Below are 27908 nucleotides of genomic sequence, written 5' to 3'. Positions count from 1 at the left end.
ATCATCTCACCATGCCGGATGTTATGCCTTTAATTATTGTATTGAATATTGTTTAGGTAAAATTGGACCCTGGTAAATGTTATTAAACTAAATTCACATTACTGGCAAAGTGACGTCAAACAAATATCTTCTGGAGTATTGGGGTTGATTCAATCTCATGTATGCTCCACACCTTAAGAAGGCTCCACAGCTGAAACATTGTGTCTCTTTTCTTCTCTTTTCAGCACTGAATAAACCTTTACCTGTTTCTTTGCAGCCTACACATGCCGACGCAGCTACGTACTTGAAATTCTTATCCCACTCATATCTTACATGGTACAGTATAAACAACGAGCATGGCAGTAGAATGTTACAGTATGTATTTTACTATATATGTGTTTTAACCAATAATCTAGATGTAACAGAAATCATTAAGAAAACTGGTGAACACACCACAGTTTTTTATGTGTGTATGTATGAGCCAGATGAGTGTCATTTAACATGAGCAACAGTGGTAGCGCAATGGCGTGACAATGAGAATTACGAATGGCTCACACATCTGTTACTTGTGAGAATACGTTGACGATTCCATCTGTTTTATATTGTTTGGTAGCTTTGTCCCCAATTCTCTGTCAGTTTTTTCCACTTATTGTTTGATGAGTTTCCCTCATCAAGTACTCTTCTACAGTTCCCCTTCCTCATTTCTTTCCTTGAGAGACCTGACATTATTATAGTATTCTTAAATAGTTGAAAAAGTTTGGAAGACCACAGGTATTTTCCTGAGATGTGATGATACACACACATATATTTTAGAGATTTAGCTGTCTTAGAATGACAGTCGCAGTCCCGAAACAGCCAGTAAAAACAGGTTTATTCTGCTCATGGAACATTCCACTTGTATGTACTTGAACATTGCACAGTAACATTACGGTTAGTGCTACTGCCTCACATCACTTTGGCACAGGATTTGATTCCTGGCAGTACAAATTCTGTGTGGAGTTTGCATGCTCTCATAGTTTTTCTGCTAGTGCTCCAGTTATCTCTCACCTTCCAAAGTCATGTTTTCTACCATAGTTAATCTAAATTATGCCTCTGTGTGTCCACCAATGGACTGGTGTCCCATCTATCGTGTAGTCCCTCCTTGTGCCCTGTGTTTCCAGGAAAGCCTCTGGGATGCAGTGACTTTTGCATGAAATAAGAGGTTTTTCTTTGAAACCTCTTGACGCCTTCTGCTATGACACCTTGTTTTGTGGTAGAAAAGTTTTTTCAGCCCAGGTGTTTTGTGTGTGCAGAATTCAACAAACATTGTAGAGAATGACTAAGATATTTAATTAAAAGGTACAACATTATCATAGAAAGGACATTAACCATACAGACGTACCTGAAGACTGAATAGAAAACAAATGTACAACATTTGAAAAGTAGTATGTACAGTGTGTTAGTAAAATGGGTTAGAAATCCAGGAGAAGAAAGGACAAAGATTATATCAAATAAGCAAACTACCACACTGCAAGGTGAGGCACATGAATATAAACCTGACTTATTAAACAGAGATAAACTGACACAGGCTTATACTGGGAAGCACTCAGAAGATATAGTTAAAATCCCAGCCAAACATACACACAAACAGGGACAGGTTTAAACCCAAAATACAGATGCAGGCTTAACCCTCAGTAAAATTCACACACAGACAGGGGCAGCCTTAAACCTCAGTCAAACACACACGCAAACAGACACAAGCAGATACTGGGGTTTTTTCCAGTCAAACACAGACAAACAAGGCCCGGCCAAGCTCAAGTACAGAGGAATAAAAGACGTTGCTAAGGGAGTGTGCATAGTTTAAACCTAAAAGAGAGAGCTTCCAGAAGTAATACATAGAAACTACTACTACTTACTTTAATCTGTTGCAATTCTACACAGAGTCCAACTAGTTAGCTGTGTCAGCATATGTAGGCTGCAAAGGAACAGGTAAAGGGTTATTCCATGCTGAAAAGAAAGAGCCTTCTTTATTGTGTCAAAAGATTTTACACTGCTCTTACAATTACCAACAACTCTGCATTTTCAGTGTTTCCCTGAATTCTTTCTCTTCCCTTGCACCAACAAAGATAATTCCCCACTCCAGAAAGTCCACCCTGTCAGAAGGGTTTCAAATACAGATGCTCAACAAAAAAACAAATTATGTAATTATGAGTACTTCAAAATAAATAAAAAAGAATATTTAGTGTTTACAATATAAATTATTAATACCTGAAAAAAATGATTAGTCTTTGAAATGAATACTTACAAATGTTGTTATCATTACAGATGCAACCGGTACTTTGATTGTTGCATTGATCCTACCAATTGCCAGCTGAATAATTAAATTTCACTGAAAGACTCACATGCTGAGTAAGCCCAGAAACTCTGAAGTTAAATGGACAACTAAAGTATAGTTTTATTTAAACTGCCTGCAATCCCTTAAAAATTAAACATTTCATTATGATCATTTTGAAAATAAACTTTATCTGATGGTCTTTATGTAATTATGTTGTTATTAGGCCAATTAAATCATTTACAAAATTATCTGTACTGCATAACGAACATTTTCGTAACATTCAACTGTGAAAAATTGGTTGCCCGTTCCCCCAATGCAATAACTGTTTACATACATTTTTGAACTCCTGTGGAAAATTGTTTGCACGTGCATTGTGTTTAATGTAAATGTCTTTGCAAGCATGAAATGTCCAGAATGATAAGTGAGCCCTTGTGATAAGTAACCTGCACTCCCTGGCTAAGGTTTTTAAGTTACCCTTGCAATGAAAGCCTCTTAACTAGCCCATGAAAATCCTTTAGCCTCTTAGTTTAGCATACTTCTAGGGACAAAAATGTGATGTACGCATCTTTGATTTTAACAGAATACACCTGGTAACCTCAGACTCATGACAAATACACAAGTTGGAAATAGATCTTACAAATCTTATGTTAACCATACATTATCAGGGAGCCATTTAACCTGGAGAACATCATGGTAGATTAGAGCATTCATTCATAAGGATCAATTCGATAATTAAATTAATCGAATGGTTCAACGTCCTGTAATAAAATGGAAATGCCACAGTTGACTACCCCGGAAGCAGACTTTATGTTATGAAGAGACCACATATGTACAAAAGTGCACAAGTAGAATCCAGTGCCATCTGAAGAGGGAGCAGTGCATTTGATATACCAGATCAGTAATGTACTTGCAATGTTGTCACAGGAAGAAATCTGAACAATTGCTTAATGTTTGCTGTGTACTTTATATTTACCATACAAAGAAACTGTATTTTTCCTTCAATGCTTTTTTGTTATACAGTCCATAATTCTCGAAAAGAGGGGGCGCACGGTTTACCCATTTACTCATCTCGAGCTGCTGGACTGTGGACTCGATGTATGGTCCATGGAAAGACTTGGGAAAGCAGTTAACCTCAGCTCATTGACTTCTCTTAATCTAGACTATAATACGTAAGTACAGTATTTGCTGGGTTATGTTAGATGATTTGATGTGGATTGTTTCAGCATTCATTTCATTACATGCATAATACTTTAGCAGAAGATGAAAAACACTTCTCAGATATCAAATATAATCTGAAACATAAAGCAGTATATTAAATATAGTGTTCTGTGTTATGTTTCTGCTGTGAGGAATGAATATCGTGATAGGCATGCATCACAGCTTCAGGTCAATGTTCTTCTGATTTTATTTTGGGTTCTGACCAGGATGGAGCTACATGCCTCCATAATCTCATAAGGATGTGGTGGAAAAATATGCAGCAACTGATTTATGGTACCACAGAGCATTGAAGTATGATCTGATGCCAAAATTAGAGTTCTCTTGCTACTTACTGCGTACTGTATGTGCTACTATGAATTGAATGTCAGTTCTTTAGATGCACATAAAAAGCGTCTTAATTGTAATATTGCATATTTGTAATTTATACAAGATGAGATAAATTGATCAATCCAGAGAATAATGAATATTTAATATAGTTATGATATCAAGGACATCATTCATTACAAAAGGGAAATTATGTCTCAGCAATATCCAGGATTGTTAATTTCCCAAATTAGGTTCTTTTAAAATGTAGATGTTTGTTTTATCTACAGTAGACTACCTGCATCTACAGATGTACAATCAAGATATGATGGGGTAATATCACCAACCTCCATAGTGATCCATGTGTGATCTACCTCCTTTAATACTTTGCTGCTTTTTGTTATTTACAAAATTAGAAACAAAGACCAGAATATCAATTTTTCTAGAAGGTAGTCAGCTAACAAATAACTATTTGATTTGCTACACGTTAGTTTTAAAGGAGAACTGAAGAACTTTGGATGAAAATGTATAGATCTTAAAGTAGGACCAAATATTAACAGGCATATAATTTTAGAGAAAATTATCAATAAGAAAATGTTGTTAAATGGTATTGCTTCAAATGAAGCCTCGAAACAATTTACTAATTTCCACTGACAAACAAAAACTACACCCATCTTATGTTTGTATTTAATCCAGCTAGGCCACGATTTATGCAACCTCTCTGACATTGAAGAAATTCTCCAATTTGGTTCTCTTCAAAGATACAGTACATGTGGAAGTTCCCTATTTTGTGTAGTTGTGGTGTGTTTTTTCTGGATAGGGTGCTTTATTTAATTTGAGTGCAGAGAATGAAGTGCAGGAGCTTATTTATTTTCCCAAACGGTTTGTCATAATATACAGTGTATGATTATTTATTTAGGTAAAATAGGATATCTAATGAAATAAAAACTGCTAAGTGGCAAATCCCTTCTTTCCTGTTGGCCTTGTAAGTTTCCCATCTGTTTTTTCATTTTTTTCATTATGTTTTAACTATAGACTTCTGTTAATAGCTTATCGAGAGACAGTTTACCTGACATCAATTGTAAGAGAGTAATTGAAATGGCATCACATGTAACACTTTCTTCTTGCAGTTTTGGAGAAGAGGGTGTACAAGGATTGCTGCATGGACTTGCAGGAAACAATCAAGTTGTTTCTCTTAGTTTGTGTTACTGTCATCTAGGCCCAGGTAGTGGGTCTCTGCTTGCTGCACTTGTCACAAAAAGTGCAATAAGGTGGGTTTTGTTTTCCTTTTATTGGCTTCTTTAAAAGTTAAAGTCCTTCTTAAACTTATTCGTCTTATAGTGCTAGAGTTTAGGTACAGTAGACAAATGTGTGGATTCTGTACATTTGCATGAACTGGGAGTATAAAACACCCCCGTGAATATATTTTGATTTATTGCAATTTAAATAATTGAAGTAGCAGGTGCCCATTTATTCATATGAGTGGACTAAAGCAGCACTGCTTAAAAATATGACAATTAGATTTCTAGTGCACTTTCCACAGTAATTCATGTTGCCCTTATCTGTTTACTCATTTGTAATACTTGATTTCAATTCTGGCAAATAATTGACTTTTAAAATTATCATCACAATCACATCATATTTTGTTTCTTTTCTTTGTAGAGATCTGTATGTAAATGGTAATGAATTACAAAGTGAAGGTTCGGCAGACCTGGTTAGGGAGATGGCGGAATATGCTGAGAATGTTGCTTTAGGTAAGGTATTATTTTCCAGTGAGGAGAACTTCAGGAACCAGTACTTTGAAAATAGGCATATGATCCAATAAAACAGGATTAATCCATTCAAAGCCAATAACTGAACTGGACAATAGTTGATCTTGAACATCTAAGCCTTTTCAAATCAAAATAAAAAGCAGCCTGCTCATGATGCCCCTAAAGCAATGTTTATATCCAGGTCAAGCTCAGTTGTCCTAATCTCAGGCATGTTTTAAAATTGATGGTTACCTAATTACTGTCAATTCAATGCTAATACATCTGCACATTGTTTTTCAGTCTCTGGATATCTAAGTTCACAAATAACAGGCAGGGTATATAGGCTCTTTTTCCTAGTAAAGACACGACTTTCAAGATTTCATCATCCTGTAAAGAACAGTTATAATTACAATTGCTCTTTGCAAAAGTAGTTGGATATTGGTGTGTTTTAAACAGATGGAAAGTAGTCTAAACAAAGGTTTGAATGTGCAATGATTATAGTTTAAAACATTTTCACAGACTTCAACAAATAATATTGTTGTTTGTTAATATTTGAAATATCCAAGTAACCAGATTTCAGTGAAGGATTGACCATAACTTTGATGCTGAGCTGTAGCTATAAGTAGCCTTTCAACACTTTACTTTTTTATTGTAAGAGAGCTGTATTTTAAGTCAGATTCTTTGAATACATACCAGTGATCCTATGAATTGCATACTGAGAGCCAGGATCGTACTGTATTATCACTTCATAAGAGAATCAGACCCCCTTTCAGTAGGCAGCATTTTAGGGACACCTACATTTCTTGCCACTGTAATATTCAATATTTCCTTCTCACTTGACTTTGAACAAAAGGATTGTTCATACAGGGGTATCCCCCTCTTTATGACACCTTGCTTGTGTACTCTAACAATTACTGGAATGCAGGACTCAGCTTGTTTTTTTTATAATAATAATAATAATTGCTTACATTTATATAGCGCTTTTCTGGACACTCCACTCAAAGCGCTTTACAGGCAATGGGGACTCCCCTCCACCACCACCAATGTGCAGCATCCACCTGGATGTTAGGTGCTGCTGTACATCCACCTGCTGTTTATGATGAACAGCAGCTTTATCCAATCTTATCAAACAAATAAATCCTTTGTTCACAGCTGCAGGGCAGGTGTGGATGGTGGCAAACATATTAGCCAAGTACGCAGAGCTCATACATAGTAATAAAGATGGCTGAAGTCAATTATTCGTTGATCCAGGAATGTAGACTGCTTAATATCAGCTAATGCCCGTAAATGTATTTGTTGATAAACATCAACATAACATTTTAATGTTTGCTTTTTAACACTTGGTTTAAATAATGCATTAACATCTGTGAATGGTCAACAGGCATGTGTGCTCTTCCACATATTTTCAGTCCTGGGGAGGTGTGTGTTTTTATTAGACAGAGATGAAAACCTTCATATGTGAAGGATTTAAAAGATGGTTCTATTTACTAATGTATTCATCCCTGTACTAGAATGAACATGTGGGTATATCTGATTAATATGGTTCACATGCTGTTTTTATCTTCCAACCCCTTGTCCCCTACTAAAAAGTAATTAGCAGTCAAGTGGAAAGTATTCATTGCCCTGGTAAGAATTAATCCACACCATAGAAATCCTGTCTGAGCAAAACTGTGAAACTGCAGGGCAGATATGCAAGTAGACAGGCATTGGGATTAGTGATCAGTGTCACCTGTACACTACTGTACACTCTCCTGAAGGATTGATGAGGTTAAACTCTCAGCAACTGATGTTAAGTGAAAAGCAGCTGCTTTGCTTTGTAATTAGTAGTTTTAGTGTTTTTAAGTGAGAAACAGATTTGGCTCATGGTAAGTTTAAAGGGATAAAAAATAAACACAGAATACGAATAGCCATATCCATATTATAAAAAACACATTGAGTAAAAATTTTGTTTTTCTTTCTTTATTGTGGTTGAGACCCCTTGTAAATGTCAACTATAAAGAGCTGTTTCTCGGTAAAATCTGTGACTAAGTGGAAGTGGGGAGAAACTAAATGTCACACACTTACTGATTATGCAATAACAGTATTCCTAAAATATTACGAGTGTTTGAGTCATAGCTCTCTATAACCACACGTTTTATAGTCACCTAAAACACAGGCAAAATTACAATCATACTAGACAAAATATTATGAACCCACACTGAATAACACAGTGGTCCTCTGCAAGAGTAAGAACAGCTGGAGAGGACATGACATGACTCCACAAATGTTTAAAATATTTTCTATTTAGTTCAATCCCATTCTGTTTGCAGGACCATCTTAATTTGAAGTTATGTTGAGGATAATGGTGTGTACAATTAAACTGCACATTCCATCCGTATTCAAGTTTCAAGCTAGGCTTCAGTCAGACTGAGATCTGGGAATTGTCCAGGCAAAGGAAGTCTGTCATGCTCCTACTGTATATTCAACCACACATTACCAGCCACTGATGAAGTCTGTTCATTTGACTGGATGTAGTATTCAATATAAATGTTCAATATTGTGGCCAGTGAATGTAGAATCCTATATATATATATGTATGTAGTGTTAGTGAATTTGGTTGAATGATGGTAGACAGAACACTTTTATTTGTGAAGCACTGATATGACAAAAGTAAAAATGATGGAGGGCAGCTCATTTAAATTGGAAAACTGTGTTCCTGGTTTACAGTCTTGTTTTCAAAAGGTTAAATCCCTAATGATCCACATAGAGAATGAGCCTTTTTCCAGATGGACTAGAGATGTCAGATCAGCTTCTGATTATTAGCCTAACCAGCTTATAGGAGTGTGTGCTTCCATCAGGAGGCAAAGACCGTCTGTACAAGTATAATGGATTACTGCTGAATGAGCCAGGCTAGGGTCAAGCATCTACTGTGAAATTCAAAACCATTTGAACTAGAATGGAAGGGGGAGAATCCAAACATCTTTATGGCAGATGGAGTATATAAAGAAAAGAAGCAAAAAGACATCCCAAGGGAAGATGACAACATCAGTTCACCAGGTAAATAGGTGCATTTACTTAAATGGCAGGACTATTAGGAGAAATTCAAGAAATAGAAGCTACAAGTAATAGCTTTATTCCATACTGAAAAGAGAAGAAAGAAAACAACGTTTTGGCTGTGGACCTTCCTTCGGGTATGAGCTACGCATGCTGACGCACCAACCCACCTGAACTACTGTACTAGTAACTGTCACAAACAGTTCTTTCCGGACCCTATGCAGACGACACAATCCAAGAAAAAGTGAGGAAACAGTAGGAAAAAGTCATACAGGATACAGGATTAAAAATAGGGGGGCATGTCCAAGGAGTGCTGGTGGTCGGGGAAGGTGTAGCGAGGCAAATAAATCCAGGGACGAGTCCAAAAACAAGCATAAGTCCATGGGCAGGCGATCCATCCAGGAGATTAAAAACGGGAACCGGGTCGGAACCGGCAGGGGGAACAGGAACAGGAACAGGAAGTTAAAAACATAACGGAGCCAGACACATCCAGGACCCGGGCTCGCATGACGCGGAAACCAGTGCAGAGCCCTGATTAGTGTCAGCGTCTGGCTTTCAAGGGGGAACTGAAAAGAGGCTGGAATAAGGAACAGGTGCAGGAAATGTGGCAAAACAAGGAAGAGTCAGAGCGCCCTTAAGTGGGAGGGACTACAATCGTGACAGTAACCGTATTGTCTGGTTTTTATTGTGTAATTGGCATCACAGAAACATGGCTAACAGAGAGCAACAATGAAGAATACAATATTAGCAGATGCGCAGAAAAGTCATGCAAGTTCTCCATTTTTAGGGTTTTTTAAAAAATATTGTGAGTCTTTCTGAAGGATGTCAAACATATTTTGAGCTGTGGTGCTTGGCTGGTAGGTAGTATTGCTGAAATCCGGATTGTAATCCAGGCTCACAGCCCACATGCGGTGTACTATATGGATGTTTACATAGAATGGAAGCAGACAGAACCAAGGGCCAGGCTGCATTGTAACCTGAACCAGACAACAGTCATTGACCTAATATTTCACTTTCATGCTTAGGTCAACGTGCGGATGTTGCCACTGTAAGTTCAAACGTTGAAAGTAAAAGTACCACAAGGCCAGAAACTTCTGTGAAAAAGAAAAAAAAGGCAAAAGGTAATTATTCTTGTTGAAGTACAATGCTGTGCAGTAGGCTGGACAAATGTCTTTCCAGTAATATGAAGGGTAGCTTGCCAGTTAAGGCAATACTAAGTAAAACAGTGAATGTAAGTTAACTAAGGCTTTAGTTAAGAATCAAAGAATATCTGTCTTTTTGCTTTTTGCTTTTCTGAAGTTGCTGGAAATATGCAACTATGATATACATGTGACAAGTTATAATTTCCTGTTCCCTAAACTTGTACTGCATATTGAATTACATGTTTAGTAAATTAAAAGAACTTAATAGTATGTAAATAAGCCTCAAAATGAGGTTAAGTACTGATCAGAAAAACAATTCTCATATGTTTTAAATTAATATAAGTCCAAAAGCAAACATGCTTCAACATCCTGTGCTGTCCATTCTGTAAGCAGAAGGATTACTAAAAATCCATGGATCCAAAAATAAATAAACTAAACAGACTAAGATCTGTTATTAATTTGACATTCTACATGGAAAATCTATTAACTTTGAGAAGTAAGATTTTATATGTGCAAAAAAGAACCTGTTAATTGCTTTTTCTCAAAATCACAGAGGATAAAGTGGGTCATGTTTAAACTATGTTTTACAAAATAAATAATAGCTCTTTTGTACATGCATTGTATGTCATTCTAAATGAAATTCTGAATGTTTTAGTTGAAGGCAGAAAGAGAATCTGAGATTAAAGATTGCTATTAAGCTTCATGTTGTGTGGTTGACAGAAGCAAATAGAAAACAAATAGTCATTGATTAGGTGTTCTTGGATTTTCAAAGGAAAGAAGAGCAAAATAGCAAAACCTCCAGAAATTGGACCCTGGTTAGCAAAGTTACATCTGGCTGATAATGGAATTGATGACAATGGAAAGGAAGGGATTACTGGCCCACTGAAGTTTGCCCAAGTTCTTTGTCAGTGAGTATCACTATATGGAAAATAAAACCTTGCACAAAACCCCAAATATCCTTATTAAGCATGCAATTGTTCACATGCATCTATCAGTTCCAGGAATGATGCAGAAAGATCCAACTCAAACAGAGCTATCCTTGTCCTTAAATAGAAAGACATTTATATCATTAAAAAAACATGTAATCACTGTCAGCCAGAATAAAGCAATAACACATGCCTTATACATTCTTACTTGTTGGTTCTGTGAACATTAATTCAAGACCCCTTGCTATACTACTGAAAAAATGAGAAGTGTATGTGAGACTTTGAACCCATCTCATGATGGTCTATCCAGCAGCTGTTACCCCCCTCTATTGTACAAAGCTTAGACATGGACAACATCCAGATGACCCCACAAGGTCCTGGAAAAATATCATCAATACTGCTTGTGAAAGATCTTTTAAATATTGTCAGAAAACAAAAAAAAAACATAAATTATGCCTTTCACAAACAAACACAACATGCATTGAAGCAATGATCAAACATCACATCAACTTAACTGGGTTGGGCGTGACATCTAAATATCTATTGGCAGGTGCCCAAAGCAAGTAATTATCTCTGAAATTCCACATTATACTGTACATGCTCAAGAGGAGGTGAGAGCATAGTGAAAGTGAGCATGGTGGAGATCTGGAGATCTAGTTCATGACTAAATACTGACAGCTTGTTGGCAGCATGTTGAGATTCTGACAGCTTCTGCCTCCTCCTCATTGAGGACCTGACAATTAAGTTACCCAAACTCTTGCTCAGGTTTTCACAGCTGGATTAATCTGTTTGTATTTGAAGATCCCACTATTTCACTTTGTTCTGCTTCTAGGTCCTGTCCACCACACTGCTGTAGAGTGCAGTAAAATACAATATGTAATATGTGAACAGACAGTTTCTTGCAGTCCCATCAGCCTATGACAAAAAACAAATACAGACACAGTCTACAATTTCTGACAGTAAGACATCCATATCTGAATATGTAAATGCTTATTGAATTAATACAACTGTTTCCTTTGATTGTTTCACTTGGAACAAATATAATGAAAGTAACAAGAACACATGTATTGGGTGTATTTTCTGATTTTTTCTGTTGTTTCTAGGCTCATCAAGTTTTCAGGTCATTTCATAGAGCTGGATTTAGATGATAACAGTATTGGAGAGCTCTGTGGCAAACTCATCCTGGAAACCCTGAAGGAGAGAAAAGAAGGTATCGATGTACTGTATTACTCTGTTTTCTATACCCTCAAAATCACCCATTTAGCCCAAAACAACTTAAGGAGATTGAGGTGCAAACCATGCATCTGCACTTGCAGGTGTAAAGTCATTTTTGTGTCTGCTTATACTGTATATTATCTAAGGCACAGAAAACAAGGTCAGTCAATGACTTACACAGGATAACAGTGAGTCAATGACACGGTCATTGGGCTTGAATCAGAAACTTCCTGGTAACAAGTCAATTTTTCAAGGAACACAACAGGTGACACAGCACAACCTGTCAACCTGTGTAATTTAGCTGTTTTACAGCTAAATTACCTTGCTTTAAAATTAACGTCACAGCCCAGATGAGTGAGGATACATTTGGTGGAATCTTTAACCATTGTTTTACGAACCCAAATTCACCATACATTTTATTGTTTCAGCGTATGACTTAACTTTTATTTTATTCCTATTAACCTATAATCCATTTTGAATATTTTGTGTTTGTTTTGCTGTGGTTAGGAATAAATGATGCAGAGACAGAAAGTGGATTGTGTAAATTTCCTGTGCTAGAAAAGGATATCACAGTGTTCTTTGAAGCCCGGTGATCTAGTTCACAAAATGATTTTGAAGCTTCAGCTGCTAAGGATATTTGGCAGATTGTACTTCAAAACTTTCCACAGGTTAAATGCTTTTGTCCATTTGTTTATATTAGGTCAACTAAATTATAACATACTGTAAAACAACTTTACCTAGTTAATTTGTATAGATATCTGACCCAGTATTTTTATTAATTGTTATGTTTTACAGCTAAATTACCTTGCTTAAAAATTAACGTCACAGCCCAGATGAGTGAGGATACATTTGGTGGAATCTTTAAGAATACCAAGAAGCTCAAATCTACCAAAAGAAAGAAAGGTGAGGTTAATATTCAATATAGAAATTATGTTTTTTTTTTCACAGGATAGCATATTAAAGTCATTTTTTGTTTTACTGAAGTGAAGAAGTGACATCAGTCATTGCCACTTTTCTTGTGAAAGGAGGCAGAACATTACAATAACAGCACATCCACTTATGGGTCATGTGGCCTTCTACTAATCTAGTCCACCAGCTTCAAAACTTTTCTGTATGGAGCTGTACACTTCTAACCTGTGCCAGTTTTCTGAGGCTAAGAACTGTGAATAGTTTATATTGTGTCCACCACAATTATTTGGTTTTGACCAAATAAAGTAAAGAAAACACAGGAGATAGAATGTACTGTATGTACACAATAAAAAAAGAGAGAAGGAAAAAAAATGTAAGCTTGCTGCCAGAATGTCACAATACAAGCCAGACAGGAATAGCCGATGCTACTGACACAAGGACAAGGACACAAGAAAGACAAGAAATAAAAAATTCTGTGGTTAGAAATGTTTTGGAAGCTTGGCTCCTGTAATTTGTGAATCACTAGTGAAAGATGTTCAGTTTTGCAGGCTAAACCAGGAGATTTTTTTGTGTACAATATACATGTCTAGTATTACCAGTAAATTCACTTTAATCATTTTAAACTTTCAAATTTAGTAGGTCTTTTAGGGTCTAAGAGCATAGGCGGTCATTGGGCCCAATGATTTGTTTTATTGGATTGTTATTACTTGTATATTAATGACCTGTGAAGTCTGTCAAAGACTCTCCTGTTTTTTTCCAGTAATTTCCACAGTGTGACTCAGCAGTATGTCCATTACACAGTATTTCAAACACTGAAAAATGTTTACAGGAAAGCTCATAGTCCTGAGTGCAGTTTCCATCTGTGACCTCCAGACCTGGTCTGTGCTGAGTGTGAAGAACATGCTGGAGGGCACAGTCAATACTGGTGCATTATAAACACTTTAACTAGCTTTCCTTGAGTCTCCCGAGCTGTGGGCTGAAAAATTCTTGATTATTCTGGGTCTGGGTTTATAAATTTAAAATTACCAGCAGCCACATTAATAAACTGTCCAGTACAGTAACTTCCTTGGGTGGTCTTTGTTTTAAATGAATGTAATGAATGAAAACATTCAGATTCAATACAGTATGTCAATTAAAGCAAAGTCATCCTGCACAGAATAGAAAGCAAAGAGCACATCATCTTGGAAAGACCCATCATGCTGCTCACATCTACAGAATATGTAATCCAAAACAATTAATATTTTTTTATTGTTCCGACACTTTTCCAAGACAGTTATAATTTATTTTGTGGTTCACAGAAGTACTGTACTTCAAATAATTTGTCTAGGGAATACTGTGTCAAACAGACAGAAGCAATCAATGTTGTTACATTGTAATTAATAATGTATGTTTTCACTATGATTAAATATATTTCAATTAATAATACAGGTCAAAAATTTTACTCAAAAAGCAAGATCTTGAGTCCTTTATTTGTAAGCTAGTGGACTATGCGATTTGTTATTAGAGTACACTTGAAGCTTGAGGCTTCCTACAGTAAATCTTTTAGTTTGCTGGACCGTACTGTGTCCATAAGGAATGATAAAAAAAAAACTGGACAGAAAATTCCCACATATTTTCTTTTAAATTTTCATGCTTAAAAATTTATAGCCTGTGCTAAAACCTTTCGTTTCGCCAGAACACAATGTAACAAGAGTAAAGGAAAATATTTTGTGATGTTATGGGAATTAACTTAAAATGTTTGCCTGTATTTGTTTAGGCCTGGTCTCTTGATTTTGACAAAGAATATCCTTGGAATGCATATGCAGGAATTATTTGACGAGTGCTTGCCAAAGAGCTTGTTAGTTAATGCTAAGTATTGAAGTGCTTAATTACCATTTACCAGTGTGACCGTTACTAATGAGATCCATAATGTTTTAAAAAAAAGTTTAGGTGGCACAAACTTCAAAGGTTGCACTCTTCAGCTCCCCTTTCCCTCTCATGTATCATTATTATTTGAAATGTACCCACCCTGGTGAAGGCTGCAGCAGGCCCAAGCCTGTCCCTGAAGAATAAGGCACAAAGCAGAACTGCTCATCCCCTGAACAGGCTGCTAGTCAATTGCAGAGTCACAGAGAAAGGGACAATGTAGAGGAGCCAATCAAATCTAGCCAACAAGGTTTTGGAGGTGAGAGGAAACCGGTACACCTGTGCAAAGAAATGATACAAACATGGGGAGAGCATGCAGACTCCACACAGACAGATAGATGCAGGACCCTAGAGCTGTGAGACATGCTAACCAGCACACTTGCATCCCCCCACCCCAACCCTCATCCATAATCAAGTCATCAGGCATATTCTATCAGGAATATTGAGTTTGTCTCCTTTTAAAATAATATTGTTATCCTAAAGTTTTCAGTGCTACTTTTATCCTAGCCTAGGGAGCAAGGCGGGACTACACCCTGATCTGGACAAGTTGCACACGCGAATGAACTCAGGGAGGGGGAGCAAACTGGAGCACCTGTGGAAAACCGGGGCAGACACGGGGAGAGCATGCAAAATGTACACAGAAGGTTATTAGTCTAAATCTGCCAATGAAAAATAAATGTTGCAGGTCCCTAAATGTATGTTGGGGTAGCCATCCATTCATTTTCTAATCGCTTTACAGGGTAAAGGTATTGGATTCTAATCCAATACAGGGTCATGGGGAGCCAGAGCCTGTCTGGGCAACAGATAGACAGGCAGAATAAACCCTGAATGGGACGCTAGTCCCACAGGGCACACACCGTCACAGACACAAATACTGTATGCACACACTCACACTGGGCTCATTTTCCCAGAAGCCAATTAACCTGTGTTGTTGGGCTGTGGAGGCAAACCAGAACACTCAGAGGAAACCCAAACAAGCACAAGGAGAACATACAAACTCCATCCAGATAGCACCCTAGAACGTGGACCCAGGGACCCAGTGCAGTGAGGCAGCAGTGCTAACCACTGCACTACTGTGCCGATGTTGGGATATACTGTATGACCCAAAATAATTTCAGTCAAAACCAGTGCAATGTTCCATTCCAAAGTCTGTCACATTTTTCACAGTATGAAGCACTATAAATACAAAGTATTCTTTGCAGATATCATTCCTGGTAGGTCAAGATAAGCAAACAATAATAGGAATGATAAATGTTGTGCCAAGTGCTGCTAACACCTTTACTCCTATAATATTATTCTAGTCTCATATCCCCAAGGTTTGTTCCCATAACCATGTCAGAAGATATCTAAGCGTATGTATGAAGTTGAATCTTCCCATAAAATATGCAAAGAGAATCTGATCTTAAAATAAATATACATTTTAAACAATAATAAAATACCTAGGACGATTCAATAATTCAACAAAGATTCTAAACTATGGCACAGAGTCAGGTGGCAGCACACCCTCTGAAAACTATAACGTAGTTTTCAAAAACATACGTGCTTCACCATTATTCAACAGTGGAGTCTATCAATGCCTGAGCAAGCACAAGGGGGGTATCTGCAGTGAAAATTAAAGTGAATTTGTGTTGACAGTGCCTGGCTTTGAACTGCAGTAGGTGTGCTTCTTCAAGTCAAAGTATGATTCGTATTATTTGCACAATGATGTTATGCTTTCAGCAGAAATCAAAGACCACATAAGAGGGGTGTAAATGAGAAACAGTGCTTTTGGGGAATTTCGAGCATGCTTATGCAATATGTGCTCCTTTGAATCTTATCATTGCATTTTCCCTTAATGATTTAATTATTTTTTTTCAATTTTGTGGTTCCAGTTGACTTGTTTTTCACAGCTTAAGATTTTGCCATATGGAATGTATCAGAGTTATAGTGCAATGAGATACTTAGAGAGGGCCACTGGATTAACAGGATTATACTTTGACCTGTAACAGTGCTGTAGATAAAAAGTAAGCAAGAAGTAATTTACTTAATGGAGAGACAAGGATTTCTTAGTTGGTGGAACACGTTCTTTTCATACTTAGAATTAAGGAGATCAGTGCAGAGGCATGCATGTGCAGGTCTGGAATAATTCATATTCTCTGATATTTAGTGTTTTCTTCTTCTCCTTTCATCTTTCACTCACCTCTCTGATTATGATGTGTCTACAACAATGTCCACTCTTCGCCTCCTGTCTTTGACACCTTAGCCTTCGTCTCGAGAGCTGCACAGGGTTTGTTAACAGCCTGGCGTTAACACCTGGCATCTTTCAGAAACAGCTGGATGAGATCCTTGGATCAATTAACTGTTAATTACCATACTGGCTAGATGGCCAAAACATTTTTCATGATCAGTTAGATTTTAACAATCTAACAGATTTCTTCTGTAACCCTTTTTACATTTCTGTGTTTTCATCAAATTCTCTGGTTGTTGAATAAAAAAAAAATATACAGACAAGTAATAAATAAATTACTACTGTATGCCATCTAGTACTCACATGCTGTATGTCCATATTTAAAGAGCTGTGCTTCTGTTACAAAATAACTGATATAATTCTTTATTTATCTCTTTTAGGAAAAAAAAATAAAGTGTGAATTGTAGAGGAATCGGATGGAACAATGAAGCTGTTTAAATATATTAAAAGATTCCAATATATAGTTTAAAACAAATGTACTGCATATTAGTAAATATTGTAATTACACAAATGTAAGACCTTCAGGGACAAATGATGCTTAGTACTTAATGTAAATACCAGCAAGAGCAGCAGCTTACATTTACAGTTCTTGTAGATGTTTTCCCTCTTAATTTTGCAATTTATGTGATTATTATGATCTACTGAAACATTGTAAAAAGGTAACAGAGTTTCACAACTATTAATAATTATTAACTTGTGTGAATATAATATTATGAGAGGTTGTAAAACATGTTAGAGTCAATGTGGTCTTCCCACACTCCTCGTTACTGCCTGACTTTAACAACAACAAAGATGATGCTTCCTTTTATGAGAGACATATGGATCGTTAGATCCCAACGTACACGCAATGATAACATGGATCCGTGCCCTGGGACTATCACAACCTGAAGCCACTGGGGCATTCAGGACTGATCTGCTGTCACCAAGACTTCAGCAGGACCACCAGAAAACATCTGTGATTGATTTAAACCCAGTGAACCATAAGTAACAAATTAGGAGGGACTTCTTAAGGCTTTGTTTTTCATCCAGTAAAAATGTATTCATTAGGATGAAAGTTTCCCAAGAATTAAGAAATAGACTATTTAATGGTGACCTCCATCACCTGCTAGATTTGATCTTTCTTGATCCAGGACTGGATAATCTCTGCTGTAAAGAATATCAACTGTCTGTCATATCAGTCTAAATAAATTAAACATGGTGTAGCACTACAACTTTATATACTGTATAGCTATGATAGTAGACATTTGATATTGTTAATGAGTTTTGTGGAAATAACATAATTGATCAACTCATTGAAGAAATAGACATTTCAAGGAAGTCCTAATAAAGTACAATTCACTTACAGTACAATGCTTGATCCCTCATGGGGAAGTAAAGGTAATTGAAGAAATACAATTGCAACAAATACAGATGGATAGAAAATTAAATAATTGAAACACTCCACTAGCATGTCAGTCTCTGATTGCCTATAGTGAATGCTTTTCCACTGTCCACCTTCATTTTGAACAAGCTGGTTCACTACAGTACTATTGCTCCTGTTTTTATCAATCAGATCTATCTGTGCTTCTATATCAGGACTGATAAATAGACAAATGTGCAAGATGTTCATATGAGGAGTGGCAATCTTTCTTTAATTCACATATCATGCTTCACTTTTCAAAAACAGAGGAGAGCAAAGCAAGGCAGTGGATCAATATTTGCCATCATGGGGTAAAGTCAGTGCCAGATTTCCCATTAGACACTGTAGGCACAACATGCTTGCGATCAACTGTAGGTGCTCCTAGCTATCTAGCGGCTGTTCTAGAAACTAGATAGAAACTATCGAAGTGATGGTTGCTCGACTTGCTCCATCAATCACATGGTTTAGCATTAGAATAGTTTAAAGTGCATCATGTCAATCAATGTAATTCCATTGGTGTTTACCCCTCTTTTTGTACATTTTGGAGTGGAAGTACATAGGGCCTACAAACACCAAAATCCGGCCCTGGGTAACGTGACTTACTACATCACTTGCTTTTGCACTGTCATTGATTATTTAAGCTTTTGAGTCAGACTGCTAATTGAATTTCAGACCTGCTGGAACTCAGCTAGTATCACTTCCCTTCTCCACATATGGCTCAAATGCTGAGCAATGAAACAAAAATGTGCACATTTTCTTTCAGATAGTCAAATAACATTCCCCCTGTGGCTTTTCATAAATGATGTTTTATAGAATTAAATAGATTACAATGTTATGAGTTTTAATATTTTTTAAAACAATTTTATGGAAGTACAACTCACAACATTGATGTTGAAAGGCCAGCAGGGGATACATTTATTTTGAGGCAGCTTTCTTTTTTCACTTAAACCCACATTCACGCTGTGTTAAAACTGTGAATTAGGCCAGCTTTCATATTTACTACATTGTTTCATGATATGAAAGATAACACTTCTAAGGAGTAATGTTTGAGGTACTTCAGCTAAAGTTACCAGCTTTACAAGAGTAGCCTGCTGAAGCTACATTTTTGCTGTTTGTTCTTTGTGGTTCTGGAGCTTAAGGGAATGCCCTAAACTGACAGGCTGAAGGCACTGAATCTTTTTAGTCTTCAACATGGATGGTTTTGAGAGTAAATTATAAAATTATTCACAATCATCTAAGGCAATCCTGCTGAATTCTTCAGAATTTATACTGAAATAAGAATTAGAAGGCACAAGTGCAAACTACATGGAAGAGCAATTAAAACTGGCAACAGGAAGCATTTCTTCACCCAAATGGAATGAGAGTATGGAACAAGCCCCAATACCCTGGCTTCTTTGGAGAAACACTGTGAAACACTCAGATCAATTGACTACTAACTACCAATTGAGCTAGATGAGCAGAATAGCCTCCTCTGATTTGTAACTTTTCTACTGGTCTTCTATTCATTCCAATCAAATGACCACCTTTTGTTCTCGGTTTGCTTCTAAGTTCCACAGCATCAGGTCTCTTCTTCATTACCAAATGGGCCCAAGAACTGGAACCACAAATTCATGTCTGTGCTTTAAAGATCTGTATTCAACACTCACTGCATCTACAGCCTCCTACCCACTTGTACTGATGTCTTTGTTTAAGAGACTAACCTACAGAGATATTTTATTATTTTCTTTCAGTTTCAATCAGTAAAATTACTAATCTTGCATTTCTGTAGTGCCCCACATACACAATGAATTATCTTACAGTAGAAATTGAACATCTTCCTTCTATTTTTAAACATTTATTGCAGAGATAATCAATAAATGTTTAAAGACAGCTGACAATATCTGAATAATGAAGCAAAGAGGGTTATTAGGAAAAGTGATTTGAATGATCTAGATTCTGGAATGGTCAGTGAACTAGTCCAATGTGCAGATGATGTCAAAAAATAGTTTGACAAATTGAATACTCAGTAATCACTTGTCAGGTGGCATTTAATGGAGACAAATAGTGATAAAGCTGAGTGGTAAATGCACATACCAGAAATTCAAACTAAAAAAATAAGACAGAGGACAGGGAACATGTAGGAGCTACCTATTGACAAATTACTATCATCCTCTAGACAATGAGGAGAAGCAATAATCAATCAATCAGAATTAATGTTGAGCTACATTGGCATTTAAAGTGTAGCATTTAAATCAAAGGATGTTAAAATTGTACAATGGACTAGTAAGAACTAATTTAGAATATTGTGTAGTATTTTGATAATGCTGATTTGAAATCAGGCCAAAAATTACAAACTAGATACATTCCTAGGTTTAAAGGAATGTCCTATTCTAACAACTAAAAATAATGGCTATATTTAGTCTTGGACAGCTGAAACTGTAGAGAAGTTCACTTAAAACAGAGAAAAGGGGACAGAATTGTTATACAAAGATGGGAGTCTTCAAGAAGTTACCCAGTCATGTTGCTGAAGCAGATACTGACTTGTTTCAAGAAATGGCTGGATGAGATCCTGGAATCAATTAACTATGAATTACTAAAGCCTGTTACATTCTTGTGAAGTTAAAAACATTATTAAATGCTATATTGAAAAGCAGGTATACCCATACTATTAATACTATCAAACTGCCTTGTATTTCTGTTTGTAAGGGTATACTGTACCTTAATTGGTAGAAATAAACAATATTTTTTGTTGATGCATTGTGTTCTTTTTTCTTGAATTGTTTTGTGTTGCTCTGCTCAGGAAACAGTGGCTGCTGTTGACTAATGACAGAGCCCAGATTCAAACCAGTGATGAAGGGGCTACAGGACTCTGAAAGTTGGGAGCTCTCATTTTTTTTTCTGTCTGTTTATAGCTAAAGATCGCATTCTCATACAATAGCTGCTATTAGTTTTCCCAGCTGTTACTATGAGACAAAAGAATTGTTCTTTTTTTATCATGGTCCTGCAAGAATGTACGCATTCTTCATGCTGTTATCTATACTATGAGCACTGTTGGTCCTCAAACAGCTGAGTATCTGATATCGGAACCACAACAGTGTTGTTTTATTTCTTGATTGGCGTTATTTTATGCCCATGCTAACATTCTCAGCTCCTTTTTCTATTCCGTTTGAAGGTTACCATGCTGTGCTACAGGAATAACCCAATAAATAGAAGATTACATACAAGGAATGTGTTCAAAAGTAACAAAGTTAGAGAGTAGGATCTCAGGATGAAACTGTATCTGACTGGCTGTGGTTGACTGTTTGCTGTTTGTCACTATAGAAGAATTCACTTAGCCCTCCAAAGTAGAAGAAAAACAGAAAAGAACTAAGAATACTTTAGTTTCTGTTGGGTCACTGCTTCATGCAAACACAAAATGTACAAAAAATAAATTTCACTTTTAACTTCAAACCTTATCTTTCTTATTTTTGTTTTCTTATATTTAATTTTTTCAGTGTTATATGTCATTAAAGCTCTGTGTACAAGGGATCAACTAGTGAATGAACCAATTTTAACTGATCAACAGAAAAAAAACAAGATTATTCATAAGAAGCTTTAATGTTGCCTACTTGTTTTAATTATGTCCTTAATTCACCTGAATGATGGTAACTGAAAATTATTTTCAAATTACAAAAGCATGGACAGAAACAGCTGAAACGGCGATATGAAATAAAGAAATAAAATAAAATCTTTCTTGCAAAAAATGTCAGGCTTAAAAAATGAAAAGTATCTGTCTTTATACTCTTAACGCTTTAAAAATGTTTCACATGGGACTCATTATCACATTTCTTTGAAAAAAGGTAGGTCACTCTAAAACGCAGAGCTCTGATTGTGGATTAAAGCATCTGCTGTGCTGAGAGGTATTGAGTTGAAAATGCAACACCAGTGAGCTCTCTTTGATTGACTACTTCTCTTTGAGCCAGGTATTTATCTCATGCCCAGTCTCACTCCTGAGTAGCCTGGGGGAGCAGAGTGTTTTACATTACAGGGTACAGTGTCTACTTTGGGCTTCTCCTTGACTGGACTCATTTATCCTGTGCTTCTGTTACCATGTATGAAGTTTTTATTTTTAGAAATTTTGGATTTTCTTAATTTTTCTGCGTTACTATGTGTGTGATGTGTGTGTTTACCACAGTTTGCATGTGGTATTACAATTGTTAAATCATAAAACATACTAGCCTTTCTACAGTATGAATATTATGTTATTATGCTTAATATTAGGACAGTATGATTGAATTCTACCCAAAACAGGTATCAATGTGTTAAAAATTATATTTAATATTAAATTATATTAACACCAGTAGCGATTTAAGATTACGTTGGAGCTTTAGCCCCATCTTGCGGTTGGCCCTTAGTAGTACATTGGCTTATTGTGCTGTGCAGCCGCACTGGTCCGTCCATTTTGTTTTCCCTTGTACCATTGCTATGGTGGAGATGGATGACGGAGACGAGCCGGTTTTGATTCCTTCTCACAGCGGCGGATCTGGCTCTAAATCTGGAGGAGACAAAATGTTTTCCTTAAAGAAGTGGAATGCCGTGGCAATGTGGAGCTGGGACGTAGAGTGCGATACCTGTGCCATTTGTAGAGTTCAGGTTATGGGTAAGTGAAACAAAAAGAGGACGGCTTTATCGTGTCTTTTCACCAGAAAGGAAGTTGTGGATCCTGTTGGTCGGCAGCAGCAGCCATGCACCTCTTTTTAATGTAAGAGGGGGAAGTGGTGCGATGCGGGAGTTTTTTTTTTAAGATTTGGTTGATAAAAGCAGTAACATGCAGGTCGCGTCGCAGTAGGCCTTGTGCACTTATCAACAAGAGAATATTGTAGCTTCGTAGCAAAATCCGACAATGTTGTTGTTTAAGTAATAAAGTAGAAAACGTTGTTTCGAGTGAATAGTCAGCATTACAGTTATCTCTATTATAGTGTATGTAAGTATATAATTATAACTAGCTGTCTGAGTTAACATTTTACGATTTTTGTAACGAAAAATGATGTAAAAATACGTGTTAAGTTGCGGCTTTTTTTTGCCTGTGGTATGTTAACGTATTGGAAGTACATTTCAGATTTTTACGTCAATTTCAATCTGGCAGTGCATGTGTTTTTCCTGCTTGTTTAGATGCTTGCCTTCGATGCCAGGCGGAAAATAAACAAGAAGATTGTGTCGGTGAGTCCCCTGTGATTTGATAGTGTTATCTGGTGAAGCATGAAAGCTGGACTAAGAATTAATTGCCTTAGCCGTTCAGTGCTACTGGTTACGGCCCACCTTTGCTTTAAGAACATATGGTTAACAATAATTTAAATCTGCAGAACATTACTTGAATAACCAAATAACGCAGTATCAAGAAAACGGTGCTGGCGTTTTACTTTAATCGTGATAAGTGCAAAGTTATTTTACATACTAAAATCATGGGAGTAGTTTGTCTGCTTCATATTCCTGATACTACCGCATTTTTTGTGTCCAGAATTATCTTGCTTGAAGAAGTCGAGAGATAACAGTCATCTCTCGACTTCAGAATAACGATCTGATAAATTATCAATAGGTGCCTTGACGTTCTTATGGTAATCCAGACCCCTTTTAATGACCTCACTGCACAGCATTCCTATGCATGTAAAGGGCAGCTGCAGTTTACTCGGACCTCTTGAACCCTGTCCAGTTCATGAGCTCTCAGAGAATGTGATCTGTTGCTTGGTGGATTTTTAAAGCCAGCCTGTCTCATCCTTTTCCTTTTCAGTGGTCTGGGGAGAGTGCAACCACTCCTTCCACAACTGCTGCATGTCCCTGTGGGTGAAACAGAACAACCGGTGCCCACTCTGCCAGCAGGACTGGGTGGTTCAGAGAATTGGCAAGTGAACGCGTCCTGTGCATCAGGTGCAGGCTCACCCTCCTCGTACAGGCCTGAATTTGGACTTGCCAAGATGGGCTTGCCTTTACCTCTCGCCGTGTGGGGCGGCTACCATCCGTCGGCCTGGGACTAATCCGTTCATTTGCCGGGAAGCGGACAGCTCCTGCAGACCTCCTGGGAGCAAGTATGAATAGACGACCCTCCAGGAAAAGGCCTTCCAGCAGTTCTCTTCGCATGTTTCGTGACTGTACAGGAGCCTGTTTTACTTGGTGATGTAATAAAACAATCAAAAGAAAATAGGTATCATCTGTTTGTGTGAAACCGAAGGATGGGAAAACCCAATGGGGGAGGATTTTAGGGATTTAAAGGGCCTGATATCTGGGAATGCTTTGCTGAGGTTGGGAACAGGATTTTAAAAGACAGGCCTGGGAATGATTTGACGGTATATACTGTAGGTCAATCAAAGCAGAAGCTGGTGTTAAATTGTACTTTCCTTTTTAAAAAATGACGGTAGAAGTGCCAGTCCTCTTGACATGATAGCAGTTTTGTCCAGGAATGCATATTTCTAAACTTAATGGTTGTTGTGTGTTTTTTTTTTTTGGTTTATTCAGTGTTTATTTGAATCTTTCATTATAAGAAGGATAAGCCAGAAGGGAGAAAGGGTCTCTCCCTAACAATTTTAACTGCTCTGTTATTCTTGAGTGTTTGATTGCAAGTGTATTTACTGATTATTTTTTTTTACCTTCTACCCTGGACATCATCTCAGTCTGCTGCATGGTCAGATGATTCACTACTCCCTTGTTTTATTTGAATGGCAGCACTGTAGGATACCACATTATGTCTTGTAATAAGAGTTAAAATAGGTTTAAAATTCAGTTCTGTGTTATATACTTTATCTTTGATTCCTGATGTCTTAAAGCTTTTCTACGTATGTTAATACAGCTACCAAGAATGTTGTTGGGTTGTAATATTTTGTGGATTTTTATGGATAGTATTCTATTATGCGTCTAAACAGTGGCATTTCATTTTTCACTTACACCAAACAATATTCAGGTACTGAAGCAATTAAATTTTAATTTTGAACATCCCTGGAGTTGTTACTTAACTAGCCTGGCAATTGTTCTTTTTTTAATGATGTAACAGTATAAGCATATGCCACTAGTATTTTAGATTTCCAAAGAACTCAAGAATAGCTGATTTTCTAACATTGAAAGCACTTTATATTCTGGTCTTGGGGTCAGATGACGTTGCCTCTTAAGCAGAACTTAATTGTTGTCATTGTGGTGCAGGTTATTTGGTGAGACCATTCTCAAAAGAGACCAAGGTACTGTCCTCAACAGCACGGCAGGATAGCTTTCCTACACTCCCACAGCCCTTTGGATAGAGCTGTGCTTTCAGTGCACTTTCACATAGTTTCCACTTGGGTCCTCTGGTTTGTGTTTCACTCTTCAATTTAAAGAAATGTTTATTTTGAAATCTTCTGGATCTGGAATGTTTGTCATTGCCCTTGAGGATTTTGAAAACTTGAAGCAGGGTCTTCCTATAGGGTTTTCTGTTCAAGACTGAAAAGATTCAGCTCCTTTGGCTTGTCAGGGTGGGACACTCCCTTAATCCCCAGAGTGCATCTGGTTCTTCATCTCTGGACTGATTCCAGAGCAGCGGTATCTTCTGAGATATGGCAGCTACTTCTTGTGCTTACTTAACACATTGTTATTGCCGTTCTAGATTATTGTATCCATTGGTGCAGCCAGGAAAGGCACTCTTGTTGTGTACAAGTTGAGTCCTGTAGTTTTGATGTTGCCAGTTCGAGCCTGTGCTGTGTCTCTAGCATGCTGTGGCTGGAATCCCCAGGGGAAAGTTCACAATTCAGCATTCTTGGTGGGGGAAGTGTGCTTCGGTCTTTCATATTACTTTGATTTAAAATGACATAATGTGTATAAGAGATTTTGTTTTTAGCATAATTTACAGTATCTGTTACAGTGCAATGCTGGGTGTTACCATTATTATATTTAGCAGATAATAATCCATTGTAATATACACAGTAAAAAAAAAGTTACAATACTACAATTACCAAAGGATAAAACATTACCATTACTTATACATGGTAATGTTTTATAAGAACTATTCAACTTTGGTCAGATTAATCAGATTTTATACTAAATCACTGTTTTGCTACCACTGACTGGCAGATCTTCCGCAAAGCTGCCAGAAATAATATCAATCTGTATATGGACTATGTTACTGGCTACATCAGTAAATGCATTGAAGACATCGTTCCCAGGATTACTGTTTGCACATAACCAAATCAGAAACCGTGGGTAAATGGCGAGATATGCACCAAACGTAAAGCTAGGACAGCTGCTTTCAATTCTGGCCATATGGATAAATACAAAAAATCCAGATACGACCTCAGGAAAGCTATCAAAATAGCTAAATACAACTACAGAGTAAAATTAGAGCCATATTATCATGGCTGCAACACACGGAACATGTGGAGTGGTATACACACCATTACAGACTACAAAACAAAACCTAGCTATATCGCACAACAGTCTGCCTCTCTTCCTGATGAGCTAAATTCAATCTATGCTCGGTTTGAGGTCAGTAACGCAGATCTAGCCAGGAAGATTCCAGAAATCCAAGACAGAAACCCACTGATCATATCCAGAGTGGATGTGTGTAAAGTTTTTAAAAAGACCAATCCACACAAGGCTCCTGGCCCTGATGCTATCCCTGTTCTGAAGGCATGTGCAAACCAGCTGGCAGATGTCTTCTCGGACATATTCAATCTCTTTCTAGTTCAGTCTATAGTTCCTTCCTGCTCTAAGAAAACCACCATTGTCCCTGTTCCTAAGAAACCCAGAGTCAGTTGCCTGAATGACTACTGCCCTGTTGCACTTGCATCAGTTATCATGAAGTGCTTCGAGCGGTGTGCAAAGCATACATCACCTCACTGCCTGACACCCTAGACACACTGCAATTTGTATATTGCCAGAACAGGTCAACAGAAGATGCTTTTGCCACTGCCCTGCATACTGCCCTCTCACACCTGGATAAGAAAGGAACATATGAGAGATGCTGTTTGTTGATTACAGCTCAGCATTCAATACCATAGTGCCCTCTAAGCTTGTCATCAAGCTCCAGGACCTGGGACTGAACACCTCCCTCTGTAACTGGATCCTGGACTTCTTGACAGAACGTCCGCAGGTGGTGAGGGTGGGAACCAACTTATCTACCCTGACTCCAAACACTGGAGCCCCCAAGGCTGTGTGCTTAGCCCTGTCCTCTACTCCTTATTTACCCATGATTGTGTTGCCAGACATAACTCAAATTCCATCATTAAGTTTGCAGACAATACAACAGTCATTGGCCTGATCACAGATGGTGAAGAGGCTGCGTACAGGGAGGAGGTTGAAAACCTGGCCGCATGGTGCCCGGAGAACAACCTCTCTCTGAACATCAGTAAGACTAAGGAGATGATTGTGGACTATAGGAAACACCAGGAAGGAGATCAAATACAGTACCTATCTATATCAATGGGACTGCAGTGGAGAGGGTCAGCAGTCAAGTTCCTAGGAGTTAACATCACAGAGGACTTAACCTGAACCCATCACACCAACATCGTGATCAAAACAGCACGGCAGCCTATTCTTTCTCTGCAGGCACAAGAAGTTCGACATGCCATCACATATCCAGGCCAACTTCTACAGGTGCACGATTGAGAGCATCC

At 37.4% G+C, this 27908-nt stretch overlaps 2 protein-coding genes across 9 annotated transcripts in view; both read left to right on the top strand.

Moving 5' to 3' along the window:
- Window positions 1–21053, top strand: part of LOC107079164 (uncharacterized) — a 34560-nt gene extending 13507 nt beyond the window's left edge. For 2 of the 7 annotated variants that reach the window (XM_069197458.1, XM_069197457.1), the window contains exons 4-11: window positions 3314–3462; window positions 4945–5085; window positions 5477–5568; window positions 9624–9719; window positions 10513–10648; window positions 11770–11876; window positions 12677–12784; window positions 14815–14955. In XM_069197458.1, the coding sequence (XP_069053559.1) occupies window positions 3314–3462; window positions 4945–5085; window positions 5477–5568; window positions 9624–9719; window positions 10513–10648; window positions 11770–11876; window positions 12677–12784; window positions 14815–14918 (933 nt within the window). In that variant the 3' untranslated portion in view covers window positions 14919–14955. The other 5 variants (XM_069197462.1, XM_015361328.2, XM_069197461.1 and 2 more) reach the window with 5 other exon arrangements.
- Window positions 21054–22719: 1666 nt separating this feature from the next.
- On the top strand, window positions 22720–24475 carry rnf7 (ring finger protein 7). 2 transcript variants are annotated; one of them, XM_006637712.3, is made up of 3 exons: window positions 22728–22939; window positions 23452–23499; window positions 24068–24475. In XM_006637712.3, exons 1-3 carry the CDS (start codon window positions 22765–22767, stop codon window positions 24184–24186), a joined length of 342 nt encoding a protein of 113 aa, XP_006637775.1. In that variant the 5' UTR covers window positions 22728–22764; the 3' UTR covers window positions 24187–24475. The 2 variants fall into 2 exon arrangements, with proteins under 2 accessions (XP_006637776.1, XP_006637775.1); XM_006637713.3 differs by lacking the exon at window positions 23452–23499 and having other exon boundaries at window positions 22720–22939.
- The last annotated feature ends 3433 nt before the right edge of the window (window positions 24476–27908 follow it).

Source organism: Lepisosteus oculatus, chromosome 13 (genome assembly GCF_040954835.1).
Source record: "Lepisosteus oculatus isolate fLepOcu1 chromosome 13, fLepOcu1.hap2, whole genome shotgun sequence".
NCBI lineage: Eukaryota > Metazoa > Chordata > Actinopteri > Semionotiformes > Lepisosteidae > Lepisosteus > Lepisosteus oculatus.
Note: the sequence above shows the minus strand (reverse complement) of the source record. Positions and strands in the feature narration are given on the sequence as shown.

What these genes read in the sequence shown, in the direction of transcription:
- rnf7 (XM_006637712.3), top strand. Translation starts at nt 22,765, where the DNA reads ATGGTGGAGATGGATGACGGAGACGAGCCGGTTTTGATTCCTTCTCAC. An exon ending in TTGTAGAGTTCAGGTTATGG is followed by an intron (nt 22,940 to 23,451) that starts GTAAGTGAAACA and finishes CTGCTTGTTTAG; the next exon opens with ATGCTTGCCTTCGATGCCAG. An exon ending in TAAACAAGAAGATTGTGTCG is followed by an intron (nt 23,500 to 24,067) that starts GTGAGTCCCCTG and finishes TTTCCTTTTCAG; the next exon opens with TGGTCTGGGGAGAGTGCAAC.